Consider the following 27,725-nt stretch of genomic DNA (forward strand, 5'->3'; position numbering starts at 1 on the left):
GATGCAGCTATCATGAAGTTACCCCATGACCATGGCTTAGGCTCCTTCTTTCACATAGCAGAGGGTCTCCTTGAGATCCTACTCTCAGATGTCCACCTTTCTACTTTCATAGCTTTCAACTGGCTGCAATACAGGAGGCTTCCCACTCAGGGAGTGAAAGATAGAGCAGTGGAAGAACATGGGACCTTACCTATGATCCCGGTGTAGGCCAGCAAGCAGGCAGCATAGCTGTCCCTCCGGCAGCCACTTGCAGTCTGCAGGGATGGCTGGCAATTAAACTGGAACTCTGCATAACGCGACCTATTGGAGCAAGAAGGCAAAAACATAGAATGCCTTAGGCTGGAAGGGAGCTTAAAGATCATCGAGCTCCAACCCCCCTGCCATAGGCACGGTTAAATGGGACTTGAGAGCAGAAATATTTGGGGCGAAAAGAGAGATAATAGCACACTGGAGGTGTCTGCTGCATTCACACAGAAGGGGATAATATTCACAAGATTCTGTGCTGCTGTAGCTGTTGCTAAGCCAGTTTGAATACAAAACACAGGTTTTCGTCTCGCCTGCCCCTCCAGCAAAGCCAGAAGTGAGTTTAATCACCCTGAGAGGAGATGTGGAGAGGTGCTGTAGGTCACGTTGTACAAGCATCCTCTGAGACTGCAAGAAAGGTGCAGTTTTGGAAGAAATGTTTGTTTTCTGATGTGCAAAGCTGATTTTCAAAGGAAGAACTGTTGCAGACAGCAAGATAATTCATCCTCTATTGCAGCTATCTGACTCCAGAGTACTAATCTTCCCTAGAGACCTAAGCCTTCATTTTTGGACTGAATTGCTGAAAGAGAGAATCGCTCTGGTCCGCTTTCTCTCTCTTCAAAGATTATGCTCTAAATGTTGCTGAGGATATCTTCAGTTTAAGGGCAGTGCCCAAAGGTTCTGATATGCTCTCTCCATCACCACGGCTGTTGCCATTTCCTCTGCTACCGGCGCCCACTCTCAGAAGATTGGACTCCCTGGGGTCTGTGGAATGAGAGGTGCATGCCACAGTGCTTCGGCCACTGTTGTGCCTCAGCTTTTGTATGGTTGGGCTGAAAGCATAAAATCTATCAGCACAAAGTGGTTTCGAGACCCAAATCTGGGCTTGTTGGGATCCTCCATGCAAGGAAATAGAGGAATCTTTCAGACATGCCAGATAGCTCTTTGCATGTGGCTACCCTACTACCGTGGTAGCAAAAACTCAATACATCATGCTGCCAAACAGATATTTGACACTTAATTCTATAGGAATGGGACAATTGTTGGCACGTCTGATGGCAGTTGGACATGGCAAGCTATTTAAGTCATCCACAGGGGGCTCTCAGGTAGGACATAGAACTGTTGGAGATACAGATGCACCTAGTCAAGCAGCTGGTGACCATCTCATCAACCTCTCTTTTCTGTGCTATGGCCAGGCAAAGTATGCTTACCAAATCTTTGTTGTATTATTTGAAGGAGGGAGGGATCAACTGCAATTTTTATACTACTCTTGTTAGTAGAGCCCACACCTCCAAGCTGGGAAGCTGGAGGGGGTTAGGACTGGTAAGAGGACTTAGCAGTGCAGCAGGATTTGCCCTGGGGTATTTCACTCCTTCAAAGTGCCATGATTTGTTCTTGGCTCTCCTTGTGCTTTCTGCACTGCTGGCTTTGACTGGATCACACTTCCACCCCTTGCTCCTGCCAATGTCTCTAGAGGTTGTTTTATATTATACATTCAGAGACCAAGGAACTGGATAATTAACAGCTGTGCTATTTGTGGGAAATGGTTTCCAGCCTCTTGGGAAGCAGCACTCTCCCCTTTGGACCTTTTCTTTCCCTCTGGGCCCACTTGTCTTGTTAGGGAGAGGGCAGTACTTATCTGATTTGATTCTCTGGATACCTGGGGGGAATTTTCAAGCAAGAACTGGTGGGACTGGAGGACTTTGGAGTCAGCATCAGCTCTGTATCTCAGTTTTTCTGTTATCAGCATTTCTGGGTGCATTAATGCCAGGACACCCTTCCAAGAAGATGTGTGCTACATGCAGCAGCCTTCACCTTCTCTTAGGAAAAGACAATTTTTTAATGCACTTTAAGGATTACGTGCTACACGTGTTCAGTTCAGGAAGTCCCAAAGCCCAGAATAATTAGAGCCTGGAACAGTTCTGGGAGATATATCCTACACTGGCCTTGCTCTTCTGCTCTCCTCCAGGTGTTTGCTCATGGCAAGAGCTGCACACAGGACAAGGAGCTGGGAGCATCACTGCATAGAATCATAGAATCATAGAATCATACAATGGCCTGGGTTGAAAAGGACCACAGTGATCATCCAGTTCCAACCCCCTGCTATATGCAGGGTCACCAACCAGCAGACCAGGCTGCCCAGAGCCACATCCAGCCTGGCCTTGAATGCCTGCAGGGATGGGGCATCCACAGCCTCCTTGGGCAACCTGTTCCAGTGCTTCACCACCCTCTGAGTGAAAAACTTCCTCCTAATATCCAACCTAAACCTCCCCTGTCTCAGTTTAAAACCATTCTCCTTTGTCCTAGCTTCTGGAATATGAAAGACTTTTTGAGAAATAGGTGAAAAAAGTGCAGCTGAGGGAAAAATAAATCAGGAGAGTGCATGTGAGTATCTAAATTAAGATATTTCTGTGTATGCATGAGTGCATGCATGAGTCTGGAATGAACTCCACGCTGCATCCCTGCTTAGCTTCCTGGAAATATTTCCATAGTGGGCTTTTCTTTGGAATGAATCCAAAATTGATAGGAAAGTTCAAATAAGGCTCCAACTTCAATTTGTTCTGCTCATTAACACTTTCCATATCAGGGTATGAAAAAAAGTCACGGATCATGGGAAGGAGACACTCACACAACAGCCTACATTAGCAGGTCGTGGTGAGTCAACTGTAGACATACAACCACAGAATATCCCAAGTTAGAAGGGACCCTCAAAGACCATTGATTCCAACTCCTAGCTCTACATAGCACCACCCAAAACCTAAATGCAATGTCTGAGAGAGGCGTCCCAGTGCTCCCTGAGCTCTGTGAGGTCGGGGCCATGACCACTGCCATGGGCAGCCTGTTCCATGCCCACCACACCATCTGGGGCAGAGCTTTTCCCTAAATCCCACCTGCCCCTCCCTTGACACAGCTCCATGCCATTCCCTTGGAGAAATGGTGAGATATGTGCACTCCACCAGAATCCTACAGGAAAATACACAGCTCTGCACACCGGGCTGCCCGCAGTTGAAGAACCCCAGGCTTGGTTGGGCGCCGTCTCTCCATGTCACCCACCCCACTGCAATGCACATACCTACAGACATAGTTCTCACGGCAAGAGTCCAGCGGTGCCAGGCAGTTGGGTTTCTCCTTGGATTCATAGGAGCAGGCTGGAACGATGGTCTGCCGCCGGCGCTCAGCACAGGCTGTGTCTTCACAGGGGCAGAAGAGCAGCTCGTGGGTGTACTCGGGTGGCACGCGGTCGAAGAACTTACGTAAGGCCTTGTGGCACTTGGACCGATTGCAGGTGTCAGCCCGAGCCAGGCGCCGGATGCAGAAGGAGACATATTCCGTCCGCAGCCGCTGGCACATCTCGTCCACATTGCAGGCTTTGGCAGCATCCAGGCAGCGGTTCACCTGGGTCACCTCGTTCTCAGAGCCTGCGGGTTGGTGTAAGATGGGGATGGGGTTTAGTGCTCGGCTCCCACAGGCAGCAGCACCCCGTTTTAAGACCTTCCTCCCAACCTTTTCCTTGAGGTGGCCGCCACTGGCTTCAGAAAAGCTGTGGCCATGTGGAGTCCACATCTGCTCTGTGTTGAAGTAGAGCCAAATCCTTTTTTCCTGAGATGTGCCATGGCCACAAAACAAACCTCACACCCCAAGCCTGCTCTACCTCATTCCTGCATTTAATGAAAGGAGACTTTGCTCTACCTTGGGCATCTTTGCTCTAGCTCAGGCATTGATCATCATGAATTAACACCAAGGCCTGGTGAGGCAGCAGCCATTCATAGAATCATAGAATCATAGAATCATAGAATCATAGAATCATAGAATCAGGTTGGAAAGACCTACAAGATCATCTAGTCCAGCTGTCCTCCAATCACCCTTGCTACCACATTAAAAGACACATCAATGTATGACCATGACTGGATCCACCAGTGTGATGGGATTTGTTCCAGTGGACTTCCTTTTGCCCAAGATCAAACACTGAGTCAATGGCCAATCCAGCTCTCCTGACACATCTAATCTGCTCGGACCCTTGCACCACAACTTCTTTTCCCTGTGCAGTGAGTTTCCTCAGGCCTCTGGAGCTGCAGATAGATCCTGGAACTATTTCAAAAGTGGATGGAGCTCTCTTTTGTATCAGGAAGAATGCCACAGAGTCACCAGTAGGAATCTGTTGAGACATAAGCTCTTGCTGATGGGAGAGATGAGAAGAGGGTCCGCCATGTGCTAGAGAAATGAATTTGAATTCTTCATCTCTCTGAATTAAGCCCATTACCTGAAGCACACTTAGAAGGATGTTTTCCCCAGCAGAGAAGATTCTTTTTTGCAGAGGAAAAATCCCCAGAATAAAAGAATTTCTGCTGCAAAGTCAAGCCCTGTCTTTGACCAGGAGTTAAAACCATCCAGTCACCGTGACAAGTGCTGATGCATTGACAGTCACTCCGAGCACTTCAAAACTGGCTGCCCTCCTTTATTTTTGCAGCCATTGTCAGATGCTCCATCTCTGAGCTGTTTATTTTCCCCTTCGTTTTGTCTCCACTGTTTACTAGAAGATGAATTTCAAGTTTTTCAGTCATTTTACAATGGATGGCAATTTTGCTCGGTGCATTTCTACAACATAAGTGCTCCTCTTTAAAAATGCCCAGAGATAAATATTGTTCAGAGCATCAGTTTACGCAGGGGAGCTGTCAGAAAATGTGTGGGAATGTTACTTGGAAGGGTTTCATTACCCAATCAGCTAATGAATCACAGGGAACATGCTAGTTGTTCTCCTGCTCACACGCAACAGCGGAGGACTTACTTTTAACATTCACTATTACAATTAGAGTGGAGGGATATCATTCTGCTTCTATATTTTTAATGGTGGCCACATATTGTTTTTTGTTAAAACTGGGTTAAAAACGCCTGTCATTCTGACTTGGCGTGGCATCATGGGAATGTCTTACATTTCAACGAGTTCTTGGGAATTTTTGGAGTGTATTTGTAAAAGGAACCTTTGGCAAGGCTGATCCTATAATTCTATGCACTGGACAGGCACAGCGTGACAGGTCATGAGCCGTGTTATGGACTGTTCTGATGTATAAATAGGGAAGAAAAAATTAAACCAAAAAACATCATGTGTCTCCATGGATGCTGAGTCCTTTGGTATGTATCCCTGCTGCTCCAGGCTCATTGGCTTTGCTGCCCAACCAGTTTCAATCTGCTTTAAAAACCTGTCTGTGTGTTAATCATGCATAAAAATCCCCGTTCCTGGATGGATTTTGCCGTGCTCTGAAGTGCCCTGTAGGACTTCTAGAAAAAATCAAAAGGAAAAAACTCTTGTGAAGAAGGCCGTGACCTGGCAAACAGCTTTGTGCATGCTTCACTTTGCATGCTCAAATCAGTCAAGTGGAGTCAATAAGAAGATGTGAGGTCAGGGAACATTTCCCTTCCCTTCGCTGGTCAGATTGTCAAGGGCTGATGGGTTAATTTGCTCCTGGACATTTTCACCTAACAAGTGCCTCGCTGTCGAGGGGACTGCAGCCATCCATCAGCTGCAGGGATGTGCTGCTCCCTGCTTGCTTGGGTGCATTCCAGCTGTGTCCTCCACTCCAGAGCCAGGTGCACACTCAGGAAGAGATGTGAGAGGACTGCCTCTTTGACACATCTTCCAGAGACACAAGTGGAGTAAATCACCTGTTTCCAGGTGTCTATTCTGGTCACAAAAAATCACTGTTGGTAAAGCTTCCCCATGGTTTTGGTACAGGTTGTGCTGGCAGCAGTGACATTGGTGATGGATGGCTAAAAGCTACAGCACTGACCTTTTAGCTGCTGAGCCAAGGGTTCATGCCCTCAAGGAGGTTAAAAGGTAGGGCAGCTTTGCTCGTGTTATTAAGGGGATTACATGATTCAGAGCCTGAGTACACAGGCTGACCTCAGGGCGTGGGGTTAGAGGTTGTGATTGGGATCAAGCCAGTAGGTTGGACTACTGACCTTTTTGCCTTTGGGGTATCTGACCCTGTGATTGATGAGGAAGCACCTTCTAGTCCCTAATGGCAAGCAGCCATCCACTGCTCACCAGGGTTTCTGCACTGCACAGGTGATACACCTGCTGTGGAGAATCAGCCCACGGATGATGGCTCATTACAAGAGGCCTTCCTACTTCATCCCTCTGCCCCAGCCCTTCAGAATGGGCATTTGAAAGACAAAAATGATAAAAACTGCAAGTGTTTCTTCAGGGGGATATATTCTTCTACCTAGCCATGCAATGCTTTGTAGAGACCATGAGAGACCACGGAGGACTGCCTCCTCCTTAGCACTTGACAGCCAGTTCTCCCACTTTGAACCAGTTAGTGTAAGAGCATCTTCTCAGCCACCTACCTGCAGTGATGGAGGCCAGCCGGACGTAATCAAAGCCCCTGATGAATGGCTCATAAGGAGAACTTTCCAGCACGTTCATGCCTGGTGTGAAAAGAGCATCTGGTGAGAAGGCATTAGAAAAGCCTGAGATGTGCAAGGCTCAACAGTTGTAGCACACGTTGGCTTGGTTGGTCCAAGAATAATTGTGCTCTAAAGGTCATAAGTAAATGGATAGCCAAGGTCACAGCAACTGTTGGGATCATATCCTTAGAGAAGAGAATAGAATGCAGCTAGGTTTGAAAAATATATTGTAACTATGGACTAGATCAACACCTCAGAGAACAGCTGAGTTGCAACCTTGTGTAGCTCAAGTCCTGGGTCCCTTTCTGAGATTGCCACTGAGGACACCAGATCGTAACACAAGCTCTTGCTTATGGGCAGAGCTCATGCTATCATAGAGTCAGAGAAGCATTAAGGTTGGAAAAGACTTCTTAGGATCACCAAAACTAATTACAACCCACCCCTAGCATATCCACTGACCACATCCCTCAGTGCTGCATTCCATGGTTCTGGAACATGTCCAGGGATGGTGACCCCACCACTCCCTGGGCAGCCTGTGCCAATGCCTGACCACTCTTTCATCTCCTAATACACATCTCCTAATACACAAGCTGACCCTTTTTGGCACAACTTGGGCAATCACCTCTTTTCCTATTGCCTACATGCATTTTCCAACACCATTCTTTTTTTTTTTTTATATATATTCCTCCTTTGTTCAGTGGTCCTCATCTCTTTCTAGGATGCAAGTTGAGCAACATTTCATATTTATTAACACCTCTTCTCTTCTTGCCTACAGCCCCTTCTTACCTGGCACTGAGCTAATGACCCACAACTCCCGCAGACACTTCCCCTCTTCATTTTTAAGTCACTGGGAAGCTAATTTTATTCAATTGGTGCTTCCCTTTCATCCGTTCAATGGTCTGTAATGCCCCGTCACCCTGATAGATACTAGAGAATATTATTGAAGCAAACAGCTCGGTATCATTTTTTTTTATTAGACATTTAGATGGATATGGACAGCAGCAGCAGATGTACTGGCTGGGATAAAAGGACTATCAAACCTCTTGCTCTGGGCATATGCTGATCACCAGCTGCGGTCAGGAAGAAATGGCTCCCAGGGTACACAGCACTGTGCAATTACCACAGGTGCATTACAAGGCAGCTTTACACCTTCATTGAAATATCTTGCATCGTTACTGACTGGAGAGGGGCCCATTTGTATGTTCCAGCATAGCAGTTTTATGTCCTGGTGATATAGCACCTTATCAGAGAATTGTTATCGGGTTGTCATCATGTTATTGTGTCTCCAAATGGGAAGGTGGCTAAACACAGGCACACACAAGAGAAGCTGAGTAAATAGTACGCTTTATAAATTCCCTGAGCACACACTTCCACAATTGATTTTATAAGAGGACTTCTAGGAAGCTTTTTACAGCCTCCTGGGTACGTATGACTGAAAGACAAAGCTCTACAAGGAGCACATAGATTGGCTTCCTTTCTCAGTCAATTAAACATGTGTAAGGACTCTGAAACATGTGACTATTATGAAATGTATTTCCCCCGGGAAATTAAGGTAAGGAAATCAAAGGCTTGAGAGTGTGAATCTGCAATGCAAGTGAGCTTGATGCTTGCAAAAATGCAGGGCTCAGAACATGACAGCAGAGAAGTAGGGCAGTCTCTTCAATAGCCCTTCCACAAGAGGAGGTCTGAAGCTGCTGGACCAACATCCCACCCAGCCTGGCCTGCATCCATCTGGAGATGCACACCTGGCCCCTGCCCACTATCAGTTCTCCCTGCCATCCTCTCCCTGCTCTTCCAGAAGTGGGAATCCTCCTTGCATCACTGTCCTGCACACACATTACTTCAGACCACTTGTTACCCAAACCCTCTGCTCTTCCCCACCCTCTTCACTTGGTAATTAGGGGAAAGATCAGATCCTGGGTGATGCTGGGGCCTCTTATTTCCCATAGTACCACCATGCTCTGTGTCCTGCAAGCTGCACTATCGTAGAGTCATGGAATGGCCTGGGTTGAAGAGGACCACAATGACCATCTGGTTTCAACCCCCCTGCTATGTGCAGGGTCACCAACCACCAGGCCAGGCTGCCCAGAGCCACAACTTTCACTACTTGAAAGCTTTCTGAGAACTTGATCAAGCAGCTCCCATTCTGTCAAGCTAGTGCTTTATGGTCTTCATCCTCTTTGTTTTGCTTGACCTTTTGGCCTGTCACCCCTGCACCTTTCCTTCCAGCTTTCAGCCAGCAGTGTTTTATTAATCTATTTTGCAGCCTATGGTTGGAAGGTTCTGTTTTATTCCCCATTTTAATTTTCATGGTGCATAAAATACTCACCAGCCTGACAACGAAGAGTTATGACCACAGAGGTGCAATTTTATGATGACTCTTAAAAAACGTCAAAATCCAAACTTACTAAACACTCTGGGAACACTTTAAATTCCAACTTGATGTCACCAGCCCCAAATCTTCACTAACCCAAAGACACCCGTGCACTTGAGATCCTCCAAGAGAGTGATTTGTTTTAAATTTACACCGTTTTTTTTTTCCTCAGTGCACAAACTTTTCTGTAAGATATGCAGCTTCAGGGCTTGGCTAGAATACTTCTATTTACACACAAAACATACCATGCCTTTCTCCAGGGAATATCTCAAGGTATACTGGGAACATTATGAAAAAGAAGACAACATACAAAAAGAAAGGAGATGTCTCAAGTTTCCAGGGTATCTTCCTAAAAGTGCCAATACTGTGGGGCATCATAGGTCCTGAGATGGAACAGGATATGATACGTATGACCTTCATCACACTGACTTTATGCTGGGGAGCTCTACAGAGGGACTTAGCTTTTGGGAAGACCCTAAGAAAAGAGCACCGTACCCAACTGACCTTCCATCAGCGTGTGGTGGATGCTCCAGTAGACACTCAAGCAGTGCTTCTCCTTTTTCATGCCTCGCTTGCACTTGCAGCCGTAGAGTTGGCTGGAGAGCAGGGCAGTCACTGTGCTCCTGCACTGGTTCTTGGCATCGGGGCCCAGCTTGTTGGCTCCATTGCCTGCGATGCATTGCCGGAGGGTCCTGAATTTGGAGCTGCAGATGGGGTCGTTGGTGCAGGATTCACCTGCCTGAAGGCAGTCCCTGCTTGAGCTGACAGCTTCCGCCATACCTTCTGCAAGAAAACAGAGGAGGGATGTGAGGCTGAGGGAAGAAACCCTGGCTGGGAAATGAGTTGTGTATCCCATGAGATGGACCGGGTTGGGATGTCCACCTTCAGATATGAAGGTGGAAATCAGGCACATCACCACTCACGCTACAAGCAAATACCTTGCTCCTGAAGTTCTTAAGCAGGCAGATCTCTCCCCAGGGTATCAGCTGGAGGATTTAAATGTCCAGGCTCACCACTCCTACTCAGAAATTGCACTGAAATGCTCCAGCTGATGAAGAGCCCCTGCTTCCTACACCTCTCACTGAGGAGCCAGAAGGAGAAACCACCTCCATCCTTGAGACCATGGCCTTATCCTGATTTGAGAGAGTGGCCCCAGATGGGGTCAACCTGGAAGCCAGATTGTACATGCTTGTCCTATCTCCATTTGCAGCATAGAAAGCTCTCCAAGGCCTTCACCCCCCTCACTTTTCTATCTTATCTCTGCTAACTGACATTAACACAAACCCAATCTTGTTGAACACTCCACTCTCTTCTCCTTGCACAAAATTTGATCTTGCGCACACCCTCCCTGAAGCTCTGAGTTGCTTTGTGTGGGGTGTTTTGACATGGAGCCAGCCCACACGTGTCCCAAGAGTTGGCCCTTGTTTGCTGTCACCACTTCCCCAGGAACCCCATTGTTTTGTTTTGCCTTTTACCAAATGCCTACAAATTCCCCTCAGAGTTACTTGTGAAAATACTAAATGCTCTGTTCCCCATGCTGCAAGGACAGAGAAAAGCATTGGAGGAAGGAGTCATTGCTACATGCACACCAATAAATTAAGCATCCCCAGCAAGGTTTGGTGATGCCAAATCCCCATGGCCCGGAGCAGACCATTGCAATGCTATTAAATGCTCTTCCTCTCTACAGCAGGATGGCCACATCCAGAGTGACTCCAGGGAATGGGATCTGTGCAATGGCATGCCAGGGCTATGAAGGGAATGGTGGAGAGAAAACAAGAGAATTGTGCTCCTTGCAGTTGTGGAGCTCTGGAGCACACTGATACAGGTCAAGGATGGTTGCACCATGACTTTGTGGGAGTGCTGAAGATGGAAACCTGGATTATGAGAGGGAAGGTTCAGTCTCCATGTCTACAATGTAATTTCTGATTCTGCTGTACTATAAAAACAGAAACTGCTTCTATGACCTTGAAGGAGGACTTTGCAAACAACTCTCAGAGGATCTCCTTGTCCCAGCAATTCTTATCTCCCTCTGGATGGGAACACATTAGAGCTTCACAGATGAGGTGAATGAGGTGGGGGGAATCTTCTCAATTTTGAACCCTTACAGAGTGAGAACCAACTCAGACAACATTACAGAAATCTCTCCAAGGAAAAATGTGGGTCCAACATTCCCATCTCCATGGGCTTCATCAGATCTCCCCTTTCTCCAAGAGTCCATTGATTTCTCCAGAGTTCTTTGGTCCTCCTTCCACCTGCTACCTTCCAGGCCTTGAATTTCTGCTCCTGCCTCTGCTACTCTCCCCATGCATGTAGAGCCCATTGCAGCCATTCCCTCCATCCCTCCTCCTTTGGCAATAGCAGGGCATTTGCTCAGAAGGAGCTGCTTCTGTCACTCTTTCTGATTAGAGTAGAAGGTAGCAGCTGGAGTTCAGATATTTCAATTACGTTTATTACAAACTTTGGGTGAACCCACCAGGAGGTTTCTCCTGAAATACCCCAATGGCATCTCAAATGTAAAACCTTTCATCAAACTCCAGACTATTTCAAAGTGCCTCATGGCCAACGTCAGGCTTTCAGTTATCTCAAATCGCACAACACCTCAAATTTGAGTTCCCCGCCCTCTGATTTATTCATAGACCCGGTTTATTTAGCACTCAAGGCTTGCTTGGATCTGCCAAATGTGGAGAGAGAAATTATTTCCAACACATAGAAAACTCTGCCTTGGGCTGTCATATCTTGAAGAACTCAGAACACAAGGAACCAGTTTCCTTGAAATATCATTCGGTCTGCAATTTCTCTGATATCTATAAAGTGAGCTGGAGCTATAGTCTCTGCCTTCAGACACTGCTGCATTTTCCATGCGCAATATTTCTGCACAGAATCTGTTGGGGAAAAAAAGCACTTGACTTAATTTTGCCCGGGCTCCCTCCAAAGGATCTCCTCTGGCCTCCAATAAAGCGTGGCAGGTTTTATTCTAGAGGAGATGACTTTGTCAGTGTCATGTCAGCTGCTAAAAAAGTAAGTTAAAATAGAAATTACAGCCCTCCTTTCCCCACTCCTCTACGTGAATGGCAGAAGATACTCCCCAGGATAGTTATAAACACAGCCAGCCCATAAAAGCCATAAAACTCCTTGGGATCTCACTGAATAAATCAAGCAGATTGACCATTTAAGAAATTTATCTGCAAAAATTTTAAGTAAATATATCCTTGCTCGCTACATAGAACAAAGACTGGGGGTGAATATTTACAGCCCGATCCCAGAGCGTCAGACACCCTCGTGCAGGGTTTATGGTAGAGGAGTTTGAAGCAACCTTAACTGGAGCGTCACGAATGACCCACCCCATAATCATGTCACTTAAAATCCAAATCATTCAGGAGCTTTTATTGGTAGCAATGTCTTTGCAACTGAGACAACATAACGCTGCGTTCTCCTCCTCGCGCTACCCTTGAGAGAGTAATTTTATGCAACATTAAGAGAGCGCCTCTCGGGGAACAAAAAAACAGCCCTGAGATCTATAAAATAGATGGTGCTTCCTAACAGGCAGGGAGAAAGCAGCATCAGGTCTTCTATCCCATTGACAGAGCAGCCTTTCCAGCATCCAGGCTGGATGTGGCTCTGGGCAGCCTGGGCTGCTGGTTGGTGACCCTGCACGTAGCAGGGGGTTGGAACTGGATGAGCATTGCGGTCCTTTTCAACCCAGCCCATTCTGTGCATTCTATGATTCTATGATTCTTTAGGACTTCACCTTCACAAACACCACTTTACAGATGCTCTGCAGCGGGGTTTTCCTCCACATCTATCCCCAGCAGCTCAGTGGGGGTGGGGATATGTGTGTGGCTTGGGAGTTTTGTGCCTCTGCTTTTCTAATAATGCAACTTCCAGCTCCCTCTGCTCTCTTTAAAAGCCCATTTGTCTGGATTTTTATTCCTCGCTCGCTGCTAATTTCACGCTGTTTACGGTGGGCAGATGGGGTAATGAGTTTATTTTCCCATCCTGTTTGCAGCCGTGCACCACATCTGTTTTGACGCTTGCTTACCTCGGTGACACTAACACAAAGGCACTCCTAACCTGCAGGGGTAAGAGAAAAATCTGACTCTTCCATTGCCTTCACCTACCTCAAAATGCATTTGGATGGACGTGGAGACCTGATTCTCCTCCAAGGAAAACGTTTCCTTCACCGTGGAAATGCAGCTGTGTCTAGCATACAGAAGTGTGAAGGTGACTCCACATGCCAGCTTGGAAACAGCATACAAATCCTTTTGTATGAGCACACAACAACTTTGGACCCTGCACTCTGATTTTCTGATCCTTCCTGCAGCAGGCCCTGTGTTGTAGATGCTTTAGGAGGCACCGCATCACACTGCATCAGAGGTAATGGCCTCCAGTCATGCACCAGGGGAGGGACAGGTTGGATATTAGGAAACATTTCTTTTTGGAAAGAGTGTTCTGGCACTGGCACAGCTGCTCAGGAAGTGGTGGGGTCACCATCCTTGGAGGTGATCACGAATCATAGAGATGTGGCACTGAGGGACGTGGTCAGTGGGCATGGTGGGATGGGTTGGGGTTGGACCTGGGGATCTCTTTTCCAACCTGAATGATTCTGTGATTCATGGTGCTGTTCAACCTTGGGCTTTGGCACACCTCCCCGTCCCCTCCAGATTTTGGATATTTTAAGTGTGAATCCATGCACAGTACTAGGAAGTGATGAACACTGTTATTATTTCCCTGACAAGCTGTTGACTCCAGATAGGGTTTTTTTTGTGTTTTTTTTTCTTTTTATCTTTTGCATGGTTTGTTGCTTAAAGAAGAACAGCCATCTGAAATCTCCTGTAGAGCAGCAGAAATGGTTTATTGCCCGTTTAGGTTAGTTGGATGTCTTTTACGTAGTTCTTCCTTAGTCAGGCCTGCCAAATCTTGCACAATGAGCACAAGTCCTGCACAAAAAGCTCCTGCTCAGGCTGAATCCCCTGTGCTCACCCATCCTCTTTGCTATGGGGCACACCCTTGCTTTGCCACATCCTTTCCCTGCCAGACATGGAGGCTGGCACTTGGTAATAGGCAACTGCCTGATAACCAATGACTTTCTGCTTACTCAGAGCTGCTGGAAATAAGTTGTTACTCTTTTTTTTTTTTGTGTACATTTTTTCCTGGAGCAAGAAATGATGGCCAAGGGAGTCCAGAAGAAATAGTCATAATATTTCCCATGTATCCATGAGCCAATAATGATGGGCACAGGTGACTAATGCTGGCAGTCACTCTTTAACCTTGTTTAGACTGTGTTTCCATACCCAGATTTTACAGTCAAGTGCTCAGTGTCACCTAAGCAGCAAGCCTTCATATGCAGAATTAATTTCCCACCTACTGTTGAAATAGCTGCAGAACGTGCTGTGGACCGTCTTCCTTGCAAGCACAAGGTTTGGAGGCACATACCTGAATACCTCAGATTTTCTCCAAGAGGGGAAGAAGCTGTGGCTCTCAGGTGTCCCTCTCTCCAAGGGCCCAATTTGGGGCACCTAGGAGAGCCTGGGCCATGTCAGAGTGGAAATGCCACTGGCATTTGGCTGTCTGCATAATTCTTTTGTGCATTTACTGGGCCTTGTGTTGCTGGACAAAAACACTATATCATGCCTGAACTGGAAATGTTGATGATCCTTCCCCCAGATCTGTCAAAGAAAAGCCCTATCAGGAGATTCCCTATGCCTTGTCCAGAACTCACAGCTGTCATCCGGATTTCATAGTGCCCTGCAAAGCCCTTTGGGATGCTGTTTTGCTGAATTAGATCAGAGCAGCTCATGCAGGGAAGATGTCAGCATTCATTGCTATCAACTCCCTGTGGAATTGGACGGGTTTACAAATATTACATACACAGAATGAAATCTCCCATTGCAAAATGATCTTCTTTTGCTAGCAGATCTTCCTGGTCAGTGTTGGGCTGGGGGAATTTGCTGAGAACACCTCAGGAATGCAATGTTTGAGAGAGACTGTCAAAGCAATGCCAGAAAGTTTGAGCCAGCAACAAGCTATGCGTCTCCAGCAGGCATCATAATGTGCTCAGCTGATTCTTTGTACCTAAATCTCTGATCTTTCTCCCTTATGCTAAGGTTACTAGCAGTTTTTATCAATATTGGCTAGATGCATTCAAGCAGGACTTCAAAAGCATTTGGGATATACAAATAAATGTGATAACATTCACTAAGTGGTGCCTCCTTCTTTAATAGTTGATTCAGGTGGAAGATTATTTACTCACTGAACAGAATCAAAACATAAAGAAACCTCATTCATCCGTTCTATCTTCCTGTTGTAGAATACATCTCACCTTGACACCTTTAAAGAAGCCTGAAACTTGAGACATGACAGCAGGAAATTTATCAAGCAAGCCATCCTACCCATCTCTTGGCATGATGGATCTGCACAAGTCTGATGATGAGGACGTGGTATTGGTGGGCTATTCTCTGCCCCATGGGGACTCCCTAAGGCTGCAAAGTGAGAGTGAAATGTGTTGACCATAAGTGTTACATGGAAGCAAGAATCACTCAAGGAGGGCATGGTAAGTTGGGTTTTAGACATGAACATTTGGAAATGAACTCAACAATCCCAAATTCGTCTTTGGTCGTCCTTCTCATTCATAGCACCTGTAGCCATTTACCAGGAGGCAAGTGTCACTATGACTTTGCTGAAGGTTGGAAAGGTGAAGCAATTTATTTGTCACTCACCAAGCCAGTCATTAGAATTTGACTGGGAGAAAGAAGTGAAACAACACAACAGCAGCAAACCAACCGTGAGTTGGGACATCAGTTGCCAGATTGTGCCTGCAAACTTTAAGGCTGGAAGAAAGCCCTTAGCCCTCTGGATGCCCGTAGTCTGGCGAAGTCACATCATGCTTTCATTACCCTGAAGGAGGAAAAAAATTCTTCCTGAAAACTCTCATGATAACTTGGAGTGAAGCCTCGCTAGTTATCATTATTCCCCTACATTAGCACATCCTTTCTGACAAGCCTTTGTTTTGTAAAGATGCCTCTGGAAAGCCCCATCCTACACAGTTGACTCAGCCAGACTAATCACCGACTCAGCTATAAACAGTGTTTTTACAAAACAAAGATGCAAATCAAACCATCATGCTCAGTGCGTGACCTGGATGCAAAGAGTTGTATACCTAAGATTCATCCATCTCACCTGAATGGAGGCTTAAAGGATTTGAGCACCAGCTTGTCTCCTGTGCTTCTTTTCCCCTTCTGAACTGTCACATTCCTCATCTAGAGGTCTCCCAATGTGCTGGGCACGGCTCAGACATATTGATACCTGATTTCGGTGACAAGATGAATATTCACCCAAAATATGAAGGTGAACAAGACCTTTCATTGCACAACTTCAAGGCTGATATTGTCCTGTTGAAAGCACATCCCAAAGAAAGTGACTCATGAAGAACATCAAGAATCCTTCAGTAAGAATTATCTTTATTCTTCCTATTATTCTGATCCCAGGGAGGCATTGTTGGCATCCCGTATCAAAGAGAGGAATTAGTTGCATATTTTCTTGGAGACATGGCACAGTGAGGGAAATTTAGAGAGTACTGCTCATACCTGGAGTTTATTCAGTCAAAAGATGCAGCTGATGGGAACATATATGGACTGCAGAGCTGAGGCACTAAGTGTATTGCTTTGTATGTGTATTTATTGCTGGCATTTTAAAGTAACTCTTACTGGCACATCAAAATACCTCCAGTGAAAGCTGCCATTGAAAGAGGAATCATTATCACCTCAATTGGCAATGTATTCCGATGAAGTGAAGTGATCTAAAAAGGAGAGCAATTGCCTGTAATGTTCCACATGCTGGTGACTTCCATTTGCCTTGTCCAGCACTATGAGATTTTCTCTTCTCCTTTGAAATCTTTGAGAAGAAGAGTGTGTGACATGTCAGAGCTTTCATGTGCAATGGGGAAAGCAACAGTCCTGACAAGGTGCTTCTCTAAGAGAGATGTAGATACAGCAGCCCCACAGATAAAAATCCATCCCTCACTGGAGAGAGGAGGATGTTATTAAACGTGTGGCAAGAAGGGGCAATTTACGACAGAAAGCAGGAGATTTTAAAAAAACAGTTACAGTTGCATTGGTGATGACTTGTTTTTTGACATCATCTGGAAGGCAATGACCAAGTAAAGATGTTGGGGTTGGCACATAGAGTGGAAATAAAAAGTCTCTGTGTCTGCAAGCACGTGTAGGAGGCACATGGTAAGGCTGGCATAATTCTATGCATCACAGAATCACAGAATCATACAATCATTAAGGTTGGAAAAGACTTCTAAGATCCCCAAGTCCAACCCCAACCCATTCCACCATGCCCACTGACCACGTCCCTCAGTGCCACATCTCTATGATTCTTGATCACCTCCAAGGATGGTGACCCCGCCATTCCCTGGGCAGCTGTGCCAGTGCCTGACATCTCTTTCCGAGAGGAAATTGCTCCTGATATCCTGAAGCATCCCTGAAAATAGAGACAAAGACAAATGGAGGCCTACAGATGGGAGAGCTAGGAGAGCTAAAGGGTATTTTAATCAAAGTGACATCAGCAACGTGCTTGCTGTTTACAATAGTCTCCCCCACACAAATTCCATGCAAAAGTTCATTACCAGTAATTGCCTTGGAGCTGATTTTCCCAACTTTAGAGGAAATAAAGCGCTATGTGCACCACTTATTAGTACAGGCATTTCTCTGATACTTGAAATGGCTCTTCTCAAGAGAAAGTAGTGATCAGTCTATGTCTCTTACCCACAGGCACTGGGTTATGAGACACCAAAAGAGCTTAGCACTGCGGTACTTGGGGGTCCTCAAATGTCCAGATCTGTAGCAAGATACGCATTTGAAATTTACCCATATGTCACTACTATTTGAAATTGACCCACATGTCACTAGGAGATTGGATAACATGCTGTTGACATGTTTTCATTGTCTTTCCTAGATTAACCTGAACACAAACACTTTATAAGTCCTTCCCTTCTGCAAACAGAACTTTTCCCCAGTTACGGTCGATTGCCACTTAAACAGCATCCAGGGGTTATTGACTACAGAGCCTGTAGAAAGTGAACTCCTCTGCTTTCATTTGATTTTTGTCCATACATTTTCATCCATCTATTTATCTCTCTGTGTGCCTCAAGATCAGATCAGCTTCTCAGCCCAGATTTGAATAAGTCCAATGCTTGGCTTTCTAAGCAGAATTCTAGCTAGTGCCTTAAAGGCTGTCTTCTGCCCACCAGAGTGAGATGCAGATCTCTTTCAGAGCCTGCAAGAGTTTTATACACACATGTAATTATATAATATGTAGTTTTAAACTCCCTTAACTCCACTTTTCTTCAAGTCATTTGACTAAATGTTCTGGTTCTGCCAACTCTTTGAAACCTTGCAATGCTCAACCAATACATATGGAGTTTCGCAGGAGTTTTGTTTCTAAGAGCCCATATTTGCCAAACTAAAGGTTTATTTTTTATTCCCACAAGATACCCGAATAGAGTATTCTCCAATGTGGACACTGGGATAGACTCCTCAAGGAAGTGCTCATGGCACAAAGCCTGCTCAAGTGTTTGTAGAACGTTCTCAGACATAGGGTTTAATTTTTAGGCAGTTCTGTGTGTAGCCATTGGACTCAATGACCTTTCTGGGTCCCTTCCAACTCAGGTTATTCAACGCTTCTGTAATGCAGTCTCAGCATAGACTGGATACTGAAACAGGTCTGCTATATCTGAGCCATCACCTCTGTTTTTTCCTCTTTGTGGTAGGAATTGTTGACAGGTTTTGTACTTCTTCAGCTCTGTGTTCATTGGAAACCACTGCAGTACATTTCTTGAGACATTTTCAGTGAAATACATCAGGCTGTAATATTTGTGGCACTACTAATTTTTGTGCCCATACACTATGATATTATATACAGACAGCTCTGATTTGAATTGATATGTTACTCCCAAGCCTTCTTCCAGAGGCAGTGTTATTTTCTGGCCATATGGCTCACCTCCAGGTGACATGGCTTGCCAAAACTCAGGTGCTTGCTTTCTTCTCTGTCTTTCAGAACTCCCTGTTCAGGCTGGCAAGCCTGTTTCATTTTGAGCCCTTCTGCATAAGAGCCCAGGAAGAAGAACCATAATCTCCTTTCACTACAGGAGTCAAACTCTGCAAATCTTTCTTATCATCTGTTAAAGCAGCATATCTGCAATAGCCTGGCTTGGGCCAGAATCTGTATACCCTTACACTCTTCCCCAAACATCTCACATTTCTGATTTGAAATTAGATTTCTCCTGCCATATCCTTTTTTTTGTGACCCATTTCAGGGTCAGGAAACATTTCTTTTGTTGTCTTCCTCTTTCAGCATATCATCAATGTGTATTGCAGTGTCCTCATTTCCTTCAAATGACTCTTGCACTTTCCTGTCAAAAACCTCAGGAGCAAGTTAAAACCCAGAGGGAACTCCACTCAAGCAATAGCTCCCATCAAGGGCATTGGAAACGCAGGCTCTCAGCATCTTCTCGGTCAGGGCAATTTGCAAGGACCCAAGAGGGCAGCTAACAGCATAAAAGAAAACACATCTCCAGTCATTGTCTTGAAAACATCCCCCCGGCAAGCAAAGGAAAATATTTTCTCTAAATATTCCTATTGAGTTCTTTGGGATCTGAGGGGCTCGTCCTTCTTTCCTACTGTTCCCAGGGGCAGGCGCATTGCAGTAGATTCTATTTTTAAAACCAATACCCAGTGTTAGCAGATAGCCCAAGCCCTTTTAATTTCTGTCTCGTGAACAGAAGAGCATTTCTGCAGGCAGCAGCACTGAGTGCTTGGAATCTGAGAGCACGCATTTCTCCGCCTTGTTCTCCATTGGCATTGAAGACATCCCAGCATCGTTGTGTTTTTCCTTTTTTATTATTGTGGATTGTCTATTTTTTTTTCCAATCTGGTTCATTCTTTCAGTTACCATCCTTCCAAGTCATAACCTCACCCACTTCTGGATTGTCACCAGGGTGAATCTTATTTTTTAGTTTAATAAGATTTTACCTTACGTCTGCGTGTGCCAACCTCAAGAGGTGGCAGAAAAGCAGCATTTTTAGCTTTCCAAACCTTATCAAGAATGTGGTTCCAAAGGAGCGGGCAAGGACAAAGAAACATCCTCTTTATGGAAGCAGAAGAAAGAACAAGGTGAAGTATGGATCAGCCAGGTGAATAAGAATGGCCAGAAGGGTGACACAGTATGATTTTACTTTGGCATTTGGCAGTAGTCCATGTGATGTACCCATAAGAATGGCTCCTGTGCAATCATGGTAAAATGGGTGCTTGTGAGTACTGTGCTCAAAAAGAAATGGCACATTTTCAGACTAGAAGGTCTTCTAGGGTCTATTCTGAGTCTGGCACTGTTCAATATTCTCATAATGACTCCGATGATGGAATAGAGAATAGATTTATGTAATTTGTGGCTGACAGAAGACAAGAAGGGGGTCACAAGCAATGAGCAGGACAAGACCAGAATTCAAAATGATCTTGGTTCGTTGAAGGCAGTGTTTGAAATCAGGAGGATGACGTTGAACAAAAGCAGAAGCAACACTGGGCAGTGCAATACAAGAGGACAGGAGGGAGAAGTCCAGCAGCAGAGGAGACGTGGCCATAGGGTGGGAAGTGGCCAAGGGCTGAAAAAGGAAATGCAGCAGCATGCATATACGAAAACACAAATTCTGGGACACAAATGCATATCATGGAATCATAGAATCACAGACTCACAAAATAGGTTGTGTTGGAAGGGACCTTCTCCACTGCAGTGAGCTTTAGCTGGAGTTCAGGTCCAGCTCTTTGGCTGAACAGCACATGTTAAGGAAGATGAAAGAGATCTCAGAGGAATTTAATGATATTTACACGGTTGGTTTTTTTTTTTTTGCAGGCCTGATTTGTGAGGAAAGGCTGAAAGAACTGGGTTTGTTTAGTTTAGGAAGATGGCTGTGAAGAAACACTTGCATATGTAAACAAGAAGCAGATAGTGACAGATAGATCTCCACCATTGTGGGATGTATGATGAGAAGTAATTTTGAGTTAAATGTGTGGCAAGGGAGATTCAGTTAGATATTAAGAAAAATGTTATATGGGAAGTTAAAAAGTGGAACAGATTCAATCCCCAGCAGTGGAATCACTTACAGAAGCAATTGCCAGAAATGGCTCCTGCATCCTCCCTCTCTGTTGGAGCAGAAAGCTGTGTATGTGCCTTCCTGCAGTCCCTCCTTGCTCCCAGTTTCTATGACCCCATCCAGTAGTGGTTTTGGAAGATCCTGGGGCTGGATCTTGTGCCCTTGTGAAGTGAAAACAACTGCCTCAAAACAAAAGAAACCATGCTGGAGTGAGACCCAAATGAAAGATGAATCACAAATGCATTGGGTTGGAAGGGACCTCAAGGATCATCACTCTCCAGTCCCCAGCAACCTCATGAACAAAGTCCGTGTGATTTCTCTCACAGTTAAACTGTTGTTAGTAGTAACTTCAATGAAGTAAATGAGATGAAGGCTTGTGAAACTGAAGGCAAGAAGCCTTTCCAACGTTAATGATTCTATGATTCAGATCCAGGAGTACTTCTGCCTTGTTCAGCAATCCAATACCCCCCAGGTTCAGCCATCCAACTTTGTAATAAGAGGAGCAGCTCTTCCCTGCTTTACCAGGCACTAGCACAGCTCCTAAAGCTTTGTATTCGGATACTGGCTACTACCAAACACTGACACTACCACCAATCACTGACACTACCACCAAAGCAGCATAAAGATGGCTGGCATTTGTTTCAAGATGAACACTTTTGCACCTGCTGGTGCTCTGTGTTCTCCTTTGCCAGAGAGCTGAGGGAATGAAGGGCAAGCTGAGTCCAGTAGTTCCCTCTGCACCCTCCATCTCTGCAGGCCTGATCTTAAAGCAGAGCACGTAGCATCCCCTTGTACACTCCTGCCAATAGCATAACAAGTGCAATGCCTTCAAAGGCAGAGGAATCAGTACATGAAGTTCAGCAAGCTCTCCAAGGGAGCCACGATGCCCACTGAATCAAACAATCCTAAAAGCATGTCAACATTGCTGGTTCATCAGGGACCAGGACAATTTTCAGGTTACTATTCACACTGTAGAGGAACAAAGAGAAAACTGGATTTTCTTTTTTTGATCTCTGTCACTTTTTGGACCTGTGATGTCGAGTTTGACCTAATGCTAGGCTAACAACAGTTAGCAAAATGGAACAGTGTTAGCACCACGCCTTCATTAGGTTCAACACACTGTTTTCTATCCTGTACATCAAGACATCTAACAAAGCACTGAAAAAACTTCCCACCCTGCCTAGCTTGCAAAATACAAGAGCAATCAAGATGGACTGCACAAACCTGGAGCATTCATTTCTAAGAAATGAATCTCTCCCATTTTTAAAGGGTCATTTATCAGTGAACTCCCTTCTTAATGTGCCTCTTTAAAACACTGTAATGACAGCTCGTTCTGCATCGCACTGTCATGATAGAGAACCCAGCCATATGTCAAGCAGCAAACTGTGACCCCTTTTTCTGTGATTAAGTTCATTTTTGTTCTATCCACTTTTTTCTTTGTACATGATTAACTGGTGAATAAAAGGGTTCTCTTTTTTATTTTTCTTTGCAGGGGCTGAAGCAGTTTTAATCATATATAATTCAACACTTGCTATGTGATTTGCATTCCCTGCTTTAAGATGAATTTGGCACTAAACAACCTCTCAATTATACTCCCCTGCCTCTGTTTTCTCTGGAAGTCACAAAATCCATTCAAACAAAAGCTAGCCCCCCAACCCCTCCTCCCCTGAAGTTTTATGAAGATGAATGATGATTAAAATCAAGGAACAGAGATCCTTGTCCTGACTTTATGAAACCACAGGGTTCCAAAATATATCCTCCAGTGGCGCTTTTCCAGGCAACCTTAGGTTCAAAGACAAAATTGTGTATATGTCTGTATCAGTCCAGGTCATTGCACCCATCTATCATCCTTTCTTCTTGTGCCCAGACTACTTTTTTTGCTTCTGACAAGAGAAGTTAAACTTGAAGGCTGGAGTTTGCAAGCCTGAAATGTAACTGAGGCTGAATAAGGCAGAAACTGAGATTAGAGAAGGAAGCCAAGCTGGAAAAATAGGAGAAGCTTCTGTCTGAAGAGGGAAGGGAAAAAGAAGTAAGAAATGATCAGCAAAGAAGGATTTAGGTATGTGGCAATATATACAACTTCTTGTAGATGTATGTCTGCATTTAAATATAAATATGCATATAAGTAGACACTATCTATATACACATCTTCCTGCCCAGGGAAGTGGTGGAGTCTTCCACCACCATCCAGGGACTCCACCATCCCTGGAGGTTTCCAAGAGAAGGGTAGATCATAGAATCATAGAATTGCTCAGGTTGGAAAAGACCTTGAAGATCATTGAGTCCAACCACAACTTGACCATCCTACCCTAACTCTAACAACCCTCCACTAAATCATGTCCCTGAGCACCACATCCAAACAGTTTTCAAACACATCCAGGGATGGTGACTCAACCACCTCCCTGGGTGGTTCACAGCCCTTTCTTAAAGAAGTTCTTCCTGTTATCCAACTTAAACCTTCCACTGGTGCAACTTAAGGCCATTTCCCCTCATACTGTAACCTGTCACCAATGAGAAGAGACCAACCCCACTCTCACTGGAATCACCTTTCACACATTTGAAGAGAGCAATAAGGTCTCCCCTCAGCCTCCTCTTCCCCAGACCGAACAGCCCCAGTTCCTTCAGCCTCTCCTCATAGGGCATATTCTCCAAGCCCTTCACAAGCCTTGTTGTCCTTCTTTGGACCTGCTCCAGCACCTTAATGTTATTTCTGTACTGAGGTGCCCAAAACTGAACAAAGTACTCAAGGTTAGGCCTCACCAATGCCAAGTACAGGGGCAGGATGACTTCCCTCGTCCTGCTCACCACTCCATTCCTGATCCAAGCTAGGATGCCATTGGCCTTCTTGGCCACCTGTGCACACTGCTGGCTCACATTCAGCCGACTGCCCATCAGTACACTCAGGTCCCTTTCCATCAGGCAGCTTTCCAGCCACTCCTTCCCAAGCCTGTAGGGTTGCCTGGGTTGTTGTGACTAAAATGCAGGACCCAACACTTGGCCCTATTGAAACTCATACAATTAACCTTGGTCCATCAATCCAGTCTATCCAGGTCTCTTTATAGTGCCTTTCTCCCCTCTGGCAGATCAACACTCCTTCCCAACTTGGTGTGGTGACTCTGCCCATGGCAGGGGAGTTGAAAGTAGATGATCACTGTAATCCTTTTCAACCCAGGCCATTCTATAATTCTGGAATATAATTCTGTGATAGAGGATACTGAAGTAATTACTTGCAGTAAAGGCACTTCTATGCCTACATTAATTACCAGTAGAGATGAAGGAATCTCACTTAGATGTGATTGCCCCCAAAGCCAACAAGGCTAAAGGAGAGAGACAGGCAGAAAACACAAGGCTGGACATGATGGAGGGAAAAAAGAGGCTGTTCTGGAAAAGGGAAAAATAAAGCCATGAGAACCTGTACTAAAGCAAGCAAAACTACACATAAAAAGGACATTGATGCTGTAAAATCAAGGATTCAGAAATTGAGACATGCCATGAGTAAAGCAAAAGGTGACCTACATCCACACTTCTCATCCCAAACCAGTACTGCGGTCTAGTCTATACTGATACAGTCCCATAATAAATCCAGTCTGTGTATTGATACACTTTTCCACGCTGGAATGCTTCTTATTACGTGTATCAACGTTGCTCAGAACATTAGGAGCTGACTGCAACGTTGGCACAGAGGTGCTATTTCAGCCATCCAACTTGGGTTAATAATCTACCTTTGGAAGAACGCAGGCCTCGTATCTGGAGTATGGGCTAATATTTGGGGTGCTGCACAAAGCTGTAAGAAACAGCACTGCAAGATCTAAGCAGCTTTGGCATGACTTTTCAAACATGTCTCATAAAAAGGAGTGTGAAAGATATTTCATCCAGCTAACTGTTAGTAATAAAAGGCATAAATCCAACGTGGAGGCCACAGAACAAGGAAACAGTGGAAATAATCTGTGAGAAAGAGAGAAAAAAAAGACTTGCGATGTCACACAGTTGTTCCAAAAAACGAGATGTCAGATTGATTTTCACTACAGATGCTGAGTCAAGGCACTGGGCAGGAGGCAAATAGAAATGGGCAGATAAAGAAATACGGGGCAGTGTGTTAAAAAATACCATATACAATAAAAGGCAAACATTCATTCTCTATAGGAGGGAGAATCATCTTCTTCCAGTGGAAGAAGATGGGAATAATCTTGCATTCATTTGGTTATTCACATCTGAGCTATGTATCTGCAATCCTAGAGGACTGTCACTAGAGAAGCCAAAGTAAGGGTGCTCAGTGTTGTAGGGCACTTGAGTTGTGAATAGGACTGCAGATATGAGACATCTATAGAATCATAGAATGGCCCGGGTTGAAAAGGACCACAGAGATCATCTGGTTCCAACCCCCTGCTGTGTGCAGGGTCACCAACCAGCAGACCAGGCTGCCCAGAGCCACATCCAGCCTGGCCTTGAATGCCTGCAGGGATGGGGCATCCACAGCCTCCTTGGGCAACCTGTTCCAGTGCCTCACCACCCTCTGGGTGAAAAACTTCCTCCTAATATCCAGCCCAAACCTCCCCTGTCTCAGTTTAAAACCATTCCCCCTTGTCCTATCACCATCCATCCAATCCAGTCCTGAGGGAAGTAAGCATATTTCTGATGTAGTAACTGGAAATTCATAATAATGTAGAGCATTAGGTGGGGAATCCATTCAACTCTAGGTAGGCACGTATATGAAGTTATAGGAGATTACTCCTGATCAAATGGGAGCCGGATGTTTGCTTGAAGATGCTCTGAAACAAAGTGAGATGGCAGTAAAAATATAAGCCCCAGGTGTCAAACAACCCCACTGTTGGGGGAAGTAGCAAGATGATAAAAGAGGAGACCTCTGGCTTGTGTCAGGAATTAAATAAAGCATTTGGAACCAGATACAAAGAGGTAGAGATTGTCCAGGGTGGGCTGGACTTTCACAGTGCAGCAAAGTGCCAGTTGTGCTGTCTACCATAAAGACTGGATCCCCTGGGAAGGCAACACTTCTGAAACTCCACAGAAGGAAACATGGTCCTAAAGTCAGAATGTCTTCACCTGAATTAGACCTGCATTTATGGAAATTACATTCCTTCCATCCTAGAGATCTCAGGGGATGGAAGGAAATTAAATAATAATAAGTTATTAAGCAAGGTTTGAACTTTCATGCTGAACTTTCTCCTTATGCCCTCCCTATTTCTGTCCTGGAAATCTGTTTTTGGTCTCAGCTCAAATAATCAAAGAGGAATTTTGCTGTAAGAAATGATCTTGTAATCCAAGATAACTTGATCTGTACAAAGGTCCAGTAACTTGCTTGAAGGCTTCTGTTACTTTTGTGAAGCGAGAGTCCACCCAGAGACAAGAGCAAAATCCTAAAATGTAATTACAGGCTTCAAGTTGGCTGCAGTACACATGCAATTATTTATATCATACTTTCAGTGATTATTCATAGGTTTCATATTGGGGTAGGCAGGGGGAAGGTTACCAGGTTGCAAACAAACCCAAAATTTAGAATTGCTTGCTGGGGAGAGCTGAGAGGAGGTGATGATGATGGGTAATAGAAGAGATGAGCATAAGGGAAATTGATTATGAAGGTTTACAGGAACATGTGGACTATTAAAAACTCTATTGCACATCAGTGAATTTCACACCCTTAGATTGACAGCACCTTTAAAAGGAAATCACACTTTCTATCATCTAATCAAGGTAAGTAGCAGTGTGGTTGGTCTCTCTCCCCAGCTCTCTTTTGACTTCATTTGGCCAGTTTAGAGAAGTTTAATGTTTGATCTGACGTTAAGCGTCATGAAGTTTGAACAGACCAGAGGCAGCAGAAAAGGCCAGCAGTAATAAACTTCAGCATTCCTCTAACAGTCTGCATGGAGTCCAGCTAATCATAGCTCTCCTCGAATGGCATTTGTTATTTCAATAACCCTTCTTTCCCCACGTCACCGTACGTTGAGCTCTCTCTCAACCCTGTTCCACTCTGCTGAAGGCAATGCACATTTGTGCCAGCATCTGGCTGTGAGGATCCCTTCATCATGTGGGGAAGAGTAGTTCAGAGCTGCCTGGGACTCTGCCAGGGACAACACCACCAGTCAAGTCCAGATCCTCTGCTGCTTTTCACCTTATAGAGTCATACTCAACATTGCAAACCCTACTGCAGTCAGGGGCCGGCATCCCTGGCTGTGTGTGGAGATAAACAATAAGACAAAGCAGTCTTTCATCTTAAAAGTGTTTTTTTCAGCTGTGGATGAACTCAAAGTTCCCAGTGCCCAAGGAAGATTTGAACTCCAACACTACTGCTATACTCAAAAGCAGAAAGGTCCCAACGCAGAAGGTTGGGAACCATCAAAAGACATGGTGAGCATAGCACCCTTGGGAAAGGAAGGTTGCTATCCACATGTCAAAGCACAGAAATCATGTCAGAGAGATTACAGCCAGAATGGAATGGGCCTGAGACTACCTCCAGACTGGACCCGTCCATCTCAGGTTGGAGATTAGGAGAAATTTCTTCTCCAAATGAGTGGTGATGCACTGGCACAGCTGCCCAGG

The 27,725-nt window shown here is 45.1% G+C and overlaps 1 protein-coding gene across 1 annotated transcript in view; it reads right to left on the bottom strand.

The window, feature by feature from the left end:
- GFRA4 (GDNF family receptor alpha 4) overlaps positions 1-27,725 on the bottom strand; it is a 70,075-nt gene that overhangs the window by 6,707 nt on the left and 35,643 nt on the right. The window contains exons 2-5 of the mRNA XM_042872004.1: positions 9,527-9,805; positions 6,589-6,669; positions 3,317-3,662; positions 191-300 (exon numbers count right to left, since the gene is read on the bottom strand). Of these exons, the coding sequence (XP_042727938.1) occupies positions 191-300; positions 3,317-3,662; positions 6,589-6,669; positions 9,527-9,805 (816 nt within the window). The remainder of the gene's footprint in view (positions 1-190; positions 301-3,316; positions 3,663-6,588; positions 6,670-9,526; positions 9,806-27,725) is intronic.

Source organism: Lagopus leucura, unplaced genomic scaffold (assembly GCF_019238085.1).
Source record: "Lagopus leucura isolate 7727_CA_CO unplaced genomic scaffold, USGS_WTPT01 Super-Scaffold_100004, whole genome shotgun sequence".
In the NCBI taxonomy this organism is placed as follows: Eukaryota; Metazoa; Chordata; class Aves; order Galliformes; family Phasianidae; genus Lagopus; species Lagopus leucura.